Source organism: Xyrauchen texanus, chromosome 27, assembly GCF_025860055.1.
Source record: "Xyrauchen texanus isolate HMW12.3.18 chromosome 27, RBS_HiC_50CHRs, whole genome shotgun sequence".
In the NCBI taxonomy this organism is placed as follows: domain Eukaryota; kingdom Metazoa; phylum Chordata; class Actinopteri; order Cypriniformes; family Catostomidae; genus Xyrauchen; species Xyrauchen texanus.
The window spans coordinates 12,360,955-12,374,600 of NC_068302.1; the positions used below are offsets into that span (position 1 = coordinate 12,360,955).

A 13,646-nucleotide genomic window follows, 5' to 3' on the forward strand; every position below is an offset into this window, starting at 1 on the left:
TCTATATTTTTACCATGTACAGCCATTTGTCTCACTTTCGTTAAATGCAGTCTTGCATTCACCCTCCTCCTCCTCAGCTCCACTTATCTAGATCTGCTTGGTGTATGATGGGTTAACTGATTTTGTTCAGTAGCAGCAACATTACTCTTTCATCTAGCAGCAGCAGCAACTGTTTAATGCCAAGCAGCATTGTGCGTAAGCAGATCTAGTCCGCCAAGACCAAATCTACGCCTATGTCATTTACATCAATAAAATCATGTTAGGTCACTTATTTATTCAATTTCTACTGAATTGGTTGAAACGGTTCACAAATTGATCTAAATGATTCATTACTGAATTGGTCTGAATCAAAATGTTTTTTTTTTTATCCAGTAATCACAAACAACTGAAGACAAGTCATAGAAATGAATTGGTCAGGAAATGTGGGAGACCTGCCTTCTCCCATCAGCTGTCATTTTGTCTGTGTCATCATCTTTTAATTCTCTCAGTATCCACTTCTCAGCACTTACTTTCAGCTCTATTTCCTGCTTTTGCCCATGACTAAATGTCATGGGGCTGTGAACCCATCACTCCCTTATGCCCTCTCTCATGTTCTCTCTCTCAAATGCCTCTGTAGTCCCCTTTTTTTTAAATATTTGACCAAAAAAATTTGGCTTTTCAGGTTTCCTGACAAGCAGTAGTTTTGAGCTGTTTGTGTGAGTATACTCTTAAACTACTGGTTAAACCAGTATTGCCATGTCGGGCAGGACGGGCTGCTCAAACGTTCAGAGTGATGTTTAATAGTGCCACAGAGCCAAATTGTTACACTTTTTGGTGAAATCAACCTAAAAATGATTTACTTATTTGACTGTATATAAAGCTGGGATACAAAAAAGTATTTTACTTTGAAATTACATACATCAGCTTTCAACAACATAAAGCCTTACATAGTTGTGTGTGTGCTTGTGATTTTTCTCAGATTGCTTCTTCCAGAGGATTTCACTGTGTACTCTTATGCCAAAGACGGCTCACTAGTCATGGAGAGACCAAACATGACAGTAAGTCAACAAACACCAGTAACTGCATTGTTTTACACACTAGTGAGTCTTGTGTAAATACATTTATGCCAATTCTAAATGGCGCATTAAAAAATACACTGTTGTTTTTCCACACTGAAATAACATCAATAGTTTGTGGCTATAGGAAACATAATACATACAGATGTGTAGATTCATTCTAATGCTGCCTTGTGGGACAGTTCTTTTTTTTTTAACTAATTAACTGCACCATTTGCTGTAATTAAATGTGATTATTCATGGTATATTAATACATTAAAATATAAACATAAAAATATTTTCTTTATATAGAGCTGTCAGAATTTACGCATTAACGCATGCGATTTATTTAAATAGTTTAACGTGTACATTTTTCTTAATTGCGATTAACGCGTTTACAGTTAATACAGCATAAACCAGCATAAACATCTGTTGGAAGAGCGTAACCTTTATAATGTGTCCACCCAGATTCATTACACTGATGCACACACCACAAACAAATGCACACCCACACTAGAGCCCTTCTACCAAGGTGAGCCTACAAGCTTAGCATAATACAGCGGTCCCATCTATTGTGGAAGGCTACTGTTGTAACATGCCAGCTGACTGTTATGCTTTCTCCTATGTCAGAGCTGCAGAGGTTGTTATCTCACTAAATAAAATAATTTCTGCACACACACACAACAGCACTTCTGTGATAAAATTATGGAGAAAGGAACTCTTTATGCTGTTGGATATACAAAACAAGCCCAGATGGGCACATTTTAATTGCCACAGAAGCACAAAGTCTTAACCATCATCAAAACGCAGAATGAGACGTTTTTGTTTACAAGCGCTCTTCATGTCAAGTTCAAAGTGGTGCTGATGCCCTGTGAATCATGAACGCAGTTTCAATATTGCTGTAGGAACTTCCCACTTTGGGAAACGTTTAATGTTAGTTTATTTCTATACTGTAGAAAGCTTTGTTTGAAAATTTTAAATAAAGCATTTTATTGTAAAATTTGGTTTTCTTTCCTAAGATGGAAATAAATGCATTTTGAAAGGAAAAGATGTGTGTGTGTGTGTGTGTGTGTGTGTGTGTGTGTGTGTGTGTGTGTGTGTCAAATTTATCGACTGACCACACTAACTATATTTGTCTCGAACTGGCAAGAAATTGGTTAATCATCATTTATTTAAATTTATTTTTGAGTTATTTTATTGAGTATAATATTTTCTCTGGCTGCCGTTCAGTCTCTAATGCGAACTCACTGGGTCTCTCTCACGTGGTTTAACTTTTTTTACACTGGTTCACAATGTGTGAGCTTTTCAGGCATTACGAAGAGACACGGCTGCTTGCCTGTATCTCTCCCACACCTGACTCATTGCTTGCAGGTGAAATCTCCATACAGTAAATCCACTCCTGTGTTTATTATGCCCTGGATATGCATCGCATGTAATGAATAAGCATGCACTGCTCCACACAATCAATTTCTGTGCAAGGATGTGTAGTCGAGTCAAGCACATACCTCCTGGAAATGTATATATGCCAATTTTAGCCACCATAAGTGTGGAAAAGCATTAGCGAAGTTTAAGGAAGTGTAAAAATGGATACTGCATTAATAGCATAAATTTTTTTTTTTAGTGCAAATATTAATCAAATATTAATCACAGAAAGTAACACTTTAAATTTCCCATCCCTACAATAAATTATTTTTGTATTAACTCCAACTGATTTATTGGCCTTTCAATAAATCACATGCATCCCAATGCTTATGCCTCCACTTGTGCTGAAAGCTTGAGGATCTGTTTATTATATTCGGCTTGATGCAGTGCTAAGACACACAGATTATGACTGTAGTCATGACATAAATACTGTTGAGCAACTTTAATATTATTGATATTGACCAAAAAAGAAGCTTAAAGTGTCTGTACTGTAATGCTGTAATATGCACGGAAAAATATGTGTTACTATATGTGTGTAACAAAAGGAACTGCTACTCTCACCTGTCAATGTATACGTTTTAGCAGATTTACTGTGCACAGAATGGTACAAGAGAAGAACAGCTGCATTATATCATCAGTGTTGTCTGCTGTTGTAATTGTTGCTGCGATGTCCTCAGGGTTCCAGCATAACGCTACCAATATCTGATGCCAAGGGCAGTGGAGCAGTTCTGGGAAGAGCTGTATTACTCACACTAACTGGAATACAGTTTTATACTACTGTAAGAACTGACAGAGGCAGAACTAAAAATAAAAAAATAAGAGTATAGAAGAAAGATTAATGGATTGAGTGATGAGTGGTGGAAGCAGTGAATAGAGTAGCACAAGTTCTTTCATCTGTTGAGAGAGAAAACTGGCCCTGACCTGAATGACATCATGTTTGCTACATGCCGTTGAGATTTCTCATACTTTTCATTTCACTGTCTCATTCTTTTATTTCACCTACTGTGGTTTGCGTAAGAGTGTGTTAGACTCATCCTGCTGACTATCCCTATTCGCAGGGCTGTCACTGGGGGGGACAACTGGGCACGTTGTCACGGGTTCTGTGATGAGGTGGGCCCGCTAAGGTCCTCCTTGGCATAGTCTGTTTATTTGGCCCAGGGGAGAATGTCCCTGCCCCCTTTCGTTTGAACAACAAATGTAATGATCTTATAATCAGCCATGGAAAAACCCATATCAGTAGACCACTATTATGAATATTGAATATCCTTTCTTCAGTTTTAATCTCTATTAGTAGATGCACCGATATGAAGAATCTTGACCGATATGATACTGTTATACAATACGATTTTGTCATCAAATCACTGTTTTACCTCAGAGTGCTTAAAAAAGTACTAAGAGGTACAAAAGCTTTCTCACTGTTCTAACAATAAATAATTTCCATTGAACTTTGGATCTGTTTGAACACATGACTGGCCAAAATTTTAAAGAGTACCAAAGTGAAAGATAAATGCAAGATAAAAAGATACAAAAAAATTACAAAATAATATCACATGATTATTGTTTTGAAAAAAAGGTTATTTTGCTAATTTAAATTAAATTGCAATTTTGATCTAAATTAAATGAATCATGCAGCATTAACAGATATCATACAGATATCTCAGAGGTCAAAGTCTGCTGGTTTCAAAGCTTTTTAGATGGTTTCCCGCAACATGTAGCTTGTAGGTAAGTGCCGTTTTCACAACTGTCATGTCCGTTTATGTTTAAAAAAAAAAAAGAAATATTACATGTTCTTACGAGTGCCAAACCTTCTACATATTGGCGGTTTTGTTATTTCTGGATTGTGGATTTGAATTCACAGAGTTTTTGCAAAGTGTGTTACTAATTAATGATAAATAAACCATCAGTTTTTCATATCTGCATTTTTTGGTAAATAATTGGCAGATAATTATCGGCAGCCGATACATCTGTGCATCCCTAGTTTAATCTCTATTAGCATTCTTTACTGTGGGAATATTTCTTAATTGGACATCACAATAGACCATATACTGTACCTTGTTTTTATTTATCAAAATGTGTAATTGTAGATGTGTATTGACAATTGTACTTACAAATGTTATAACGTTTTGAATCACAATACACTAAATATAAAAAATTAAGTATTCTTATACTCATGCAGTAAAGATTCCTCAGAAAATGCCTACATTAAGAATAATTAAATACACTCCAGCTTCTTTCTTTGCGTCCAACTTGCGTTTCTTTCAGAAGTGATCACCTTTGGTCGAGCACAACTGCAAATTTGCAGTTATTCCTTCTTCAATATTTACAAATTCAAGCCAGCAGGCCTGTATCCAAGGTACTTTGGGGTAGGGAACAGGGTTTTGCGACCTCTTCATCACCTCTACAGCATGTCTACGTGATTACAGATTACGAGGTCTTATTTTTTTTGTAAAACACTGATCAGCCACAACATTAAAACCACCTGCTTAATATTGTGTAGGTCCCCATCGTGCTGCCAAAACAGCGCCAACCTGCATCTCAGAATAGCATTCTGAGATAATATTCCTCTCACTACAATTGTACATTGTGGTTATCTGAGTTACTGTAGACTTTGTCAGTTCGAATCAGTCTGACTATTCTCTGTTGACCTCTCTCATCAACAAGGCATTTCCATCCACGGAACTACTGCTCACTGAATGTTTTTTTGTTTTTGGCAGCATTCTGAGTAAATTCTAGAGACTGTTGTGATTCCCAGGAGATCAGCAGGTATAGAAATACTCAAACCAGCCCATCAGGCACCAACAATCATGCCAAATCACTGAGATCAAATTTTTTCCCCCATTCTGATGGTTGATGTGAACATTAAATGAAACTCCTGTCACGGATCTGCATGATTTTATGCATTGTGCTGCTTATGCACAATTGGCTGATTAGATCATCTCAGGGATGATTGTTGGTGCCAAATGGGCTGGTTTGAGTATTTCAGTAACTGCAGATCTCCTGGGAATGACAGTCTACAGTAACTCAGATAACTGCTCTGTACAATTGTAGTGAGAGGAATGTCATCTCAGAATGCTACAGAATCCCCCTCGTGCGCTCTTTTGGCAGCACGAGGGGGACCTACACAATATTTGGCAGGTGGTTTTAATGGTGTGGCTGATCAGCGTATACATGGATGAATTGATTTCACACAATTTTGATTTCATGCTGACTTTAAAGGGGTCGTGATGACACGAGGAATAAAATTTCCCTTGATCTTTTGACAAATACGAGGTAACTTTACTATAAAAATATACTGTAAGTTTCAGAACTCAAAACTTCCTCCTCACTGCAAAAAGAACATTTGTTCAAACCAAACTGCCAGGACTTGTAGCCCACCCAGATGGTAAAAAGAGAGCTGGGCCTCGTTACCCAAAAGTATTGTAAGCCTAAGTAGATCATAGAATCCAACTTGTGTTTCACGTTAGTTTTTCGGCCCATTTCCCAAAAGCATTGTAACTTAATTAGTACTTGAAAATTCTAGTCGATTTACGAGTGCTCTGGAGTAATTGTTCAGCACTAAAAGCATTGTTAGGGCACAGACTTATGCAGACCCCTGCAGGACAATCACAAAATTACACTTTAATAATAATACTAATGAAATGCATTAAATAGATGGTCTGAATGGATAAATAGATTCGATGCAGATTGCGAACAGACAGTGAGTTTTCACTGTTTCATTCGTCTGAAAACTGTTTGCAAGAAATATGTAATCTATGAGAATGCTGCAAAATATTGAATCCAATCACAATAGAGATTTATTTGTTTATAGAATACTTGAGATGTTATGAAATGCCAAATGTTATTAAAATTTAAAGCAAATTGTGCACCCATTTTTCTGAAGTGGATATTTTTATTGAGCGTTATCTTGTATACAAAAAAAAAAAAAATATCATCTTACTGTCTCACATGTATTTGCATAAGTTAACAAATTTTGCCCTATAACTATTGCCCCTACACTAATGCTATATATTATCTAGTCTATAGATATGACTCTAGTCCTTTTTCAGTGTAACTCTATGGGATTTTAAGTATGATTGTTTAGAAATGTAATTGCACACTTCTCCTGAACAAGTTGCACAGTTTGAGATATCATTCATGTCCCTTGCACAAACGGTGCAGGTCGAGTTCTGTGCAAAAGTTTAATACTTTGGGTTACTTTTGGTGTGTGTGCAGATCCCTAAACCCAAGTATAAGCAAGAGCCACTAAAAAGTTAGTATTTTGAAACTTTTATCTACTTTCTTGATGCTCTGTGTCCACTGATAATGCCATTCATAGAGTTTAGGACCCACACTTCCGAACAATAGACGGCCCGTGTGCATTAGGGGTTATCTAAGGTTTACACTGAGAACTCCGATATAAAGCATTTCTGCTTCTCTAGTAATCCTGAAATAGTGTTTCATTAGTGCAGCTCAAAGACTGATATCAGAGACTGATTCATCCTGTCTACTGAGAGCTTCTTTTCCCTGTTTATTCACTTACACACCAATATGAACACAATGCACTAATGAAACCACAACCAACTGTCCAGAGCTGACACACTTTGATATACACATACATGCATACAAATAAGTGAAAGACAGATTTAGCGACCAGGCTGATTAAACTTGTGGCCGATTCGGCATTAGTCAATAACTGTGCCTAATAGCTGAATAATTGTGGTCATTTCTCCTTTTGTCGGTTACAGTATTTACCAACAGCCACGTCAATGGAGAGTGCAGATATTTTTTGTGAAATTTTAGCAAATATTATGTATAAGTTCTAAACGTTTCAATTTTGTGTACATCTTATTTGCTATTATAAAATGTTATTATTTATATTGGCCATCGTTCACTCTGTTCTCAAGATCAGTGTTTTCCTATCAGTAGTTTTTCATAATTTTGGTCATATTTGAGCTTTTTAAAAAATATACAATGTATTTCATCAATACTTGTGTTGTCTGGAAATTACATATATTTTATCGCATACATACAGTTTAGTACATGTTTATTGTTTAGATGCATAATTTGTTATTTACAACTAATAATATAGTAGAACATGTGCTTAAACAGTACTGTCTCTTTAAGACTATCGACGGTAGTTCAGCCAGTGAGCACATATTAACGAAAAAGGATACACACCGTTTTCTTTAGCGCATCCGTGATATGTTTGATTAGAATGCATTTTTCTGTTTTATTGTTTTTGATCAAATACCTGTAAAGAACAGAAAGGGTATTAAAAAATACATTATTCAATGTCAAATGGATTGTGTGGATCTCATCTTTGGACACATTAAATGGGATGGTCAAACCAAACTAACCCTCAAAACGCAGCGAAAAGATCTCTGTGCCAATCTTTGCATAGAATAAAATATCTGGATTGTTCAAATGAAGAAAGCGATTAATTTAGATAATAATGGATATCGATATTTTTACCCATCTCCGTTATTTTATAAACCGTTCCTGTGATTTTTTTTTTATTTATTTATTTATTTTTTTTGTTAGGTTCAATACAGCAAAATGTAATAATTTATCGCTTACCCCCTGGAACTTGCTTGCGTACCCCCGGTTGGGAATCGCTGATCAAGATAATGCCATAATGATGTTCACCATTGAAAATGTTTATGCTTATAGAAAATGGTATTTATTACAAAAGAGTAAACAAATAGATCATGAGTGCAGGAATAAACCACCATGAATTTGAGTGTGTAATGTCACTTTAAAACCCTCTAAACCCAGCTTGGTACTAAATTAATAGAGGATGATGTCTAACTGACAGTTATGGTTATGTGGTTATATAACCTGATTGGTTGTAGGTACGGCACATAAAAATGTATAGTTCTTGAGCTGAACTTGCTGAAACTGTTTTTTGAATGGCAGAAATGTTGCTGTTTGTATGTCAAGACTTTGAAATCCTATTAAGTCTCTCTCTCTTCCACCAGGGTCACTGTCTTTACCGTGGTTACATAGAGGATGTTGAGGGTTCTTCTGCTGCACTCAGTTTGTGCTCTGGGTTAAGGTAATATCCACCTTCACTGAAGCTTTAAACTGATTGAGTGTTAAAATGTTACATTAGGAGCTAACTGTGAAACCATTACAGCATAATAAAGACAACATGAAATCTAAATGTACAATTCTTAATAAATCTCTCTGTTGAAGTTATAGTTTAGCAGTTACTGCCCTGACATTTTGAGCTGTGGTGCTAATTCAGATGTTGTGCGTTTGAATCTGGCTTGCAACATGTCTTTACCTGCGGGGGTTAAATTGACAGTTTTGAGGAGGGTGGAACCTTAAGTTAGTAGTAGTTTGTAGTGCTTGCTTAAGTTTCGTGTGTGTGTGTGTGTGTGTGTGTGTGTGTGTGTGTGTGTGTGTGTGTGTGTGTTCATGTTGTATCTTAGGGGTGTAATCAACACTGAGAGCACCAGTTTCGGCATTGAACCATTGGAAGGTTCCACCGGCAATGAGCACTTGGTGTATCGTTTGGAGGATGTAGAGACAGAACCTCTCAACTGTGGGACGCCTCACTCTCATGACCATGATGACAAAGCATCGCCAAGGCAACCTAAAGATAGTCATGTCCATAACATTACATTTGGCCAAGCTGGCAGCCATCTATCTAGGGTGAGTCACCCCAAATCACAATAAAAGTGCTCAGTGAATATTCTTCAAAAATAAAAACATCTTTACAGGAAAGGAGGAGGCGAGAACCGGCTTGACAATATAAATAATACTTTTATGAAAAACTTCAGTGGCTAGTAGGGGACTCCTCCGCCCCTGGCAGCGGCTCTGACCGCTCCAGGCGGTCGGTTAGGAGCCCCTTCTTCCCTCGTGGTCGGCGGCCACTCCGTTGTGGTGGATGGTAGTGGCGAGAACTCTACTATACCGTATCCCTCCTCCTTCCTAGGTTCCGGCACCATTGTAAAGGGGATATACGGGAAAGGAGGAGGCAAGAACCGGCTTGAAGATATAAATAATATTTTAATGAAAAACTTAAACAAAAGACACAAACACACACATGAAGGTCAGCTGCCCTTAAACAATCTCTCTCTGTCGCACCACCATCGGCAGTCTGCCTTTATCCCTCTCGGAGGCTTAATTAGCCTGATAAGGGACCGGGTGTGTATAAGCACGACCCAGCCCCGCCCTCTGCCCTGTTACACTGATATAGACACACCTGTGACAGCACAATATTTTGTTTGCTTGGCAACTGCAAACAACCTACAGTTATGCTATAGAACTATATTACTTGGTGGAAGATTTGTTTATTGTGATAATTTTCATTTTTTTATTGAACATTGGTCTTATATCATGTTGTTGTCTGTCTCTCCAAACAGCGAAAGAGGGCAGTGCTGCACCAGACTCACTATGTGGAACTGCTACTGGTGGTGGACAATGAAAGAGTAAGTCTACTTGAATCAAGACATCTTCAAAATCAAAAACATGTTTTCTACTTCAGGACATTTATTAGCAGTGATTAATCATTTCTTATTGTCTGATGACTGTACTACTAAACTGAGAGCGGCTGGTGTGAGAGCACTATGCGGAAATGTCAAAAGATTTTTTGAACATTTGGATATGTATGGGTTGAAAATGTTTGATCGTCTCTTCCTGGTTATCTTTAGCATCCATCTGAAAACTGTGTCCACTAGGGCTGGGAATTTTAAGGAATTTAATGATTATGGTTCCGATTCCAATTCCTCAACTATTCCACTAACGATTCTTTTAGTTCTTTTAAGGAAGAATTATTTGAAGAAGAAAAAATGCAAGCCTGTTGCATATCAGGACAGAAAATATATAACATATCATAAATTAATGTAATACAACTCGTGTTTACACAGACATTTAGAGGCATTAATGCAATCCAATAATTGATCCTACCTATATATTAAATACAAATTCTAAAGTACAGATTATGTGAAAACTTATTTTATAAAATTCCACTGAGTGGTGGTGGCGTAGTGGGCTAAACCACATAACTGGTAATCTGAAGATTGCTGGTTCGATCGCCACAGCCATCACCATTGTGTCCTTGAGCAAGGCACTTAACTCCAGGTTGCTCCGGGGGGATTGTCTGTGATAAGTGCACTGTAAATCGCTTTGGATAAAAGCATCTGCCAAATGCATAAAATGTAAAATAAATATGAGGACTTGTTCTGGAATCAAACTGCATTGGATGCACTGTGTGTTTTGTGCTGTAGTTTCAAATTAACCAGTTCATTAGTTATTTGTTCATGAATCGTAATACACTTGTAGCACTGTGCGCTGTAGATATGAAAGAACAGGTTCACAAGAGTCCTTCGTTTGGGATTCAGACTTCATTGCTCGTGCCGTGTTTCACATTATAGAGTCAAATGAACCGGCTCATTAGAGTCATTTGTTTGGAAATTGGACTATATTGGGTGTGCTGTGTGTTTTGTGCTGTAGATTCAAATTAACTGGTTCATTAGAGTCATTTGTTTGTTAATCGTACTTCACTGATTTCACTGTATATATTGTGTGATTGTAGATTCGAAAGAACAGGCTCACAAGAGTCCTTCGTTTTGGAATCAGTCTACACTGCTTGTGCTGTGTGTTTCACACTATAGATTCAAAAGAACCGGCTCACAAGAGTAATTTGTTCAGGAATCGCAATACACTGGATGCACTGTATGTTGTGCACTGCAGATTCAAAAGAACAGGCTCAAAATAGTCATTGGTTTAGAATCATTCGACACTGCTCATGCTGTGTTTTTTGTGTGCTGTAGATTCAAAAGAACCGACTCATTAGAGTCATTTGTTTGGAAATCAGACTACACTGAATGCACTGTATTGTGTTTTGTGTGCAGTAGATTCAAAAGTACTGACTCATTAGAGTCATTTGTTCATGAATCGTACTACACTGTAGATTCGAAAGAACAGGTTCACAAGAGTCCTTCGTTTGGGATTCAGACTACATTGCTCGTGCTGTGTTTCACACTATAGATCCAAATGAACCGGCTAATTAGAATAATTTGTTTGGAAATCAGAATTCAGCACTGCCGCTGAATTGTGCTGCGGTTAACACAGTCAGTGAGTATTTTAGAAAAGTGTTCAGTTCGCATCGGCGAAAAATTGCAAGTTTTGGAACTGTTAATAAAACCGAAAGTCAGAAAAATGTAAAATACATTTAAAAAACATTAAACAGTTCTGAACAAGAACCGTGAATTAGGTCCCTCCACGATCTAAAACCCCTCCTTTTTTCGCAGTTCAACTACAAAAACCAGAATCAGACAGCAGTACGTGAGGAGATGGTGCAGATCGCTAACTATGTTGACAGTGTAAGTTTGCCTGTACTTTTTAAGATGGATACAAAGAGATTTCTTTTGTATTACTGAACAGTGACCATTAAGATGTGCAGTGATTCCCATGTGCAGTGATTCCCTCTCTCCTTTTCCTGCTCTCCTGTAGATGTATATTGCTCTGAATATTCGTATAGTTTTAGTGGGGTTGGAGATCTGGTCCCTGCAGAACCCCATCAATACAGACGGCAGTGCAGGGGAGGTGCTGGGCCGCTTCACTCAGTGGAGAGAGAAAGAACTGGCAAACCGTCGACGCCATGACAGTGCTCAGCTCATCCTGTAAGTGACTTCCTCTTTTACAATGTACATCAGGTTTAAAAATGCTTTCGAGTATTTAGGTGATGATCTTTACAGGAGTGCCAATTTATGTTGCAATTCATGTATTGTTTTTGAAGTTAGCAGCCATTTGTGACATGTTTTAATGCGTTAGGGTTATCTAGTTTTTTTTTTTTTAAAGGGGCCATTTATTTCTCTCTTCAGAAGGCCAAGAAGAATCATGTTTTTCACAATATGTTCCTTTAAATTGGTTATATTTATTGCACTTTTAACAAAGATGTGTGTCTATTGTGCTGCTTGTCTGATTCTGCCTCTCATTTTACAGAAAGAAAGGCTTTGGTGCAACAGCAGGCATGGCTTTCGTTGGTACGGCTTGTTCCAGAAGTCATGGAAGTGGAATTAATGCGGTATGATGCCTCTGATCTGCTCCTCATATGCTACAATGTCTGCTGTTTTGAGATTTCATGTTCACCATTATCTGAATCTCTGTATCAATTTTTGTGCATGTGTATTTGTGTTCTTCCCTTCAGTTCACCGGTAATAATATATTGTCATTCTCCTCCATCGTGGCTCATGAGCTTGGTCACAATCTTGGGATGAATCATGATGATAATCGAAACTGTAAATGTGAAGTCGGAAACTGCATCATGGGCTCAGGAGCAAGGTGAGTGTTTGTGTGTTTGGATGTGTTATTAGCAGGGATGGGCTATGATGGATAACTAGTCGTCCAACAGCTGACTAGTTGATAAGAAAGGTGTGTTTAGATTTGTTGTTAAAAACAGTTCTGATATTTTAAGTGCTGGTTTTATTTTGCATGTTGACAGCATGCTGTGCTTCAGCTTTTAGACCATCTCTGAAATATTGCATATTTGCATTCATCCCTTTAAAAGCACTGCTGCTCCATCATCTTATACACAGAAATGTTATATATTACGCAATTATGTATATTTAAAATGAATAGTAACATTAAAAGAGATTACTGAAAAATAAAGCGTATTATAAATTTTACTAATGTACTGTTAGAATTACATTTGTAATTATTCTGTTATTCTCCAAAACTCTTTCCTTCTCTTTTGCTCTCTCTCTTAGTGGTTCTCGTAACTTCAGCAGCTGTAGTGCTGATGACTTTGAGAAGATGATCTTAAACTCAGGTGGCCGTTGTCTTCTGAATATACCACGGCCAGAAGAGGCATACAGCGCCCCCTTCTGTGGGAACAAGCTGGTGGACATGGATGAGGAGTGTGACTGTGGATCAGAGGAAGTGAGTCATTTTGTGATAAAATTTGTTTTCCTGAGGAATATTGTATTGAACATAGGTTGCTCTTTCATACCCCAGGAGACTTTTTTCATCCGATTACTGTTGAAGTCAGAAGTTTACACACACTTAGGTTGAAGTCATTAAATCATATTTTTTTAACCACTCCACAGAGGTCATATTAGCAAACTATATATTTGGAAAGTCGTTTAGGACATCTACTTTGTGCATGAGACAAATCATTTTTTCCAACAATTGTTTAAAGACAGATGGTTTCACTTTTAATTGACTATATCACAATTCCAGTGGATCAGACGTTTACATACA

At 37.4% G+C, this 13,646-nt stretch overlaps 1 protein-coding gene across 2 annotated transcripts in view; it reads left to right on the forward strand.

The window, feature by feature from the left end:
• Positions 1 to 13,646, forward strand: part of LOC127620898 (disintegrin and metalloproteinase domain-containing protein 9-like) — a 47,884-nt gene that overhangs the window by 14,130 nt on the left and 20,108 nt on the right. For both annotated transcript variants that reach the window (XM_052094243.1, XM_052094242.1), the window contains 9 exons: positions 959 to 1,037; positions 8,414 to 8,490; positions 8,870 to 9,092; positions 9,806 to 9,871; positions 11,696 to 11,767; positions 11,898 to 12,067; positions 12,390 to 12,471; positions 12,595 to 12,728; positions 13,154 to 13,325. In XM_052094243.1, the coding sequence (XP_051950203.1) occupies positions 959 to 1,037; positions 8,414 to 8,490; positions 8,870 to 9,092; positions 9,806 to 9,871; positions 11,696 to 11,767; positions 11,898 to 12,067; positions 12,390 to 12,471; positions 12,595 to 12,728; positions 13,154 to 13,325 (1,075 nt within the window). The remainder of the gene's footprint in view (positions 1 to 958; positions 1,038 to 8,413; positions 8,491 to 8,869; positions 9,093 to 9,805; positions 9,872 to 11,695; positions 11,768 to 11,897; positions 12,068 to 12,389; positions 12,472 to 12,594; positions 12,729 to 13,153; positions 13,326 to 13,646) is intronic.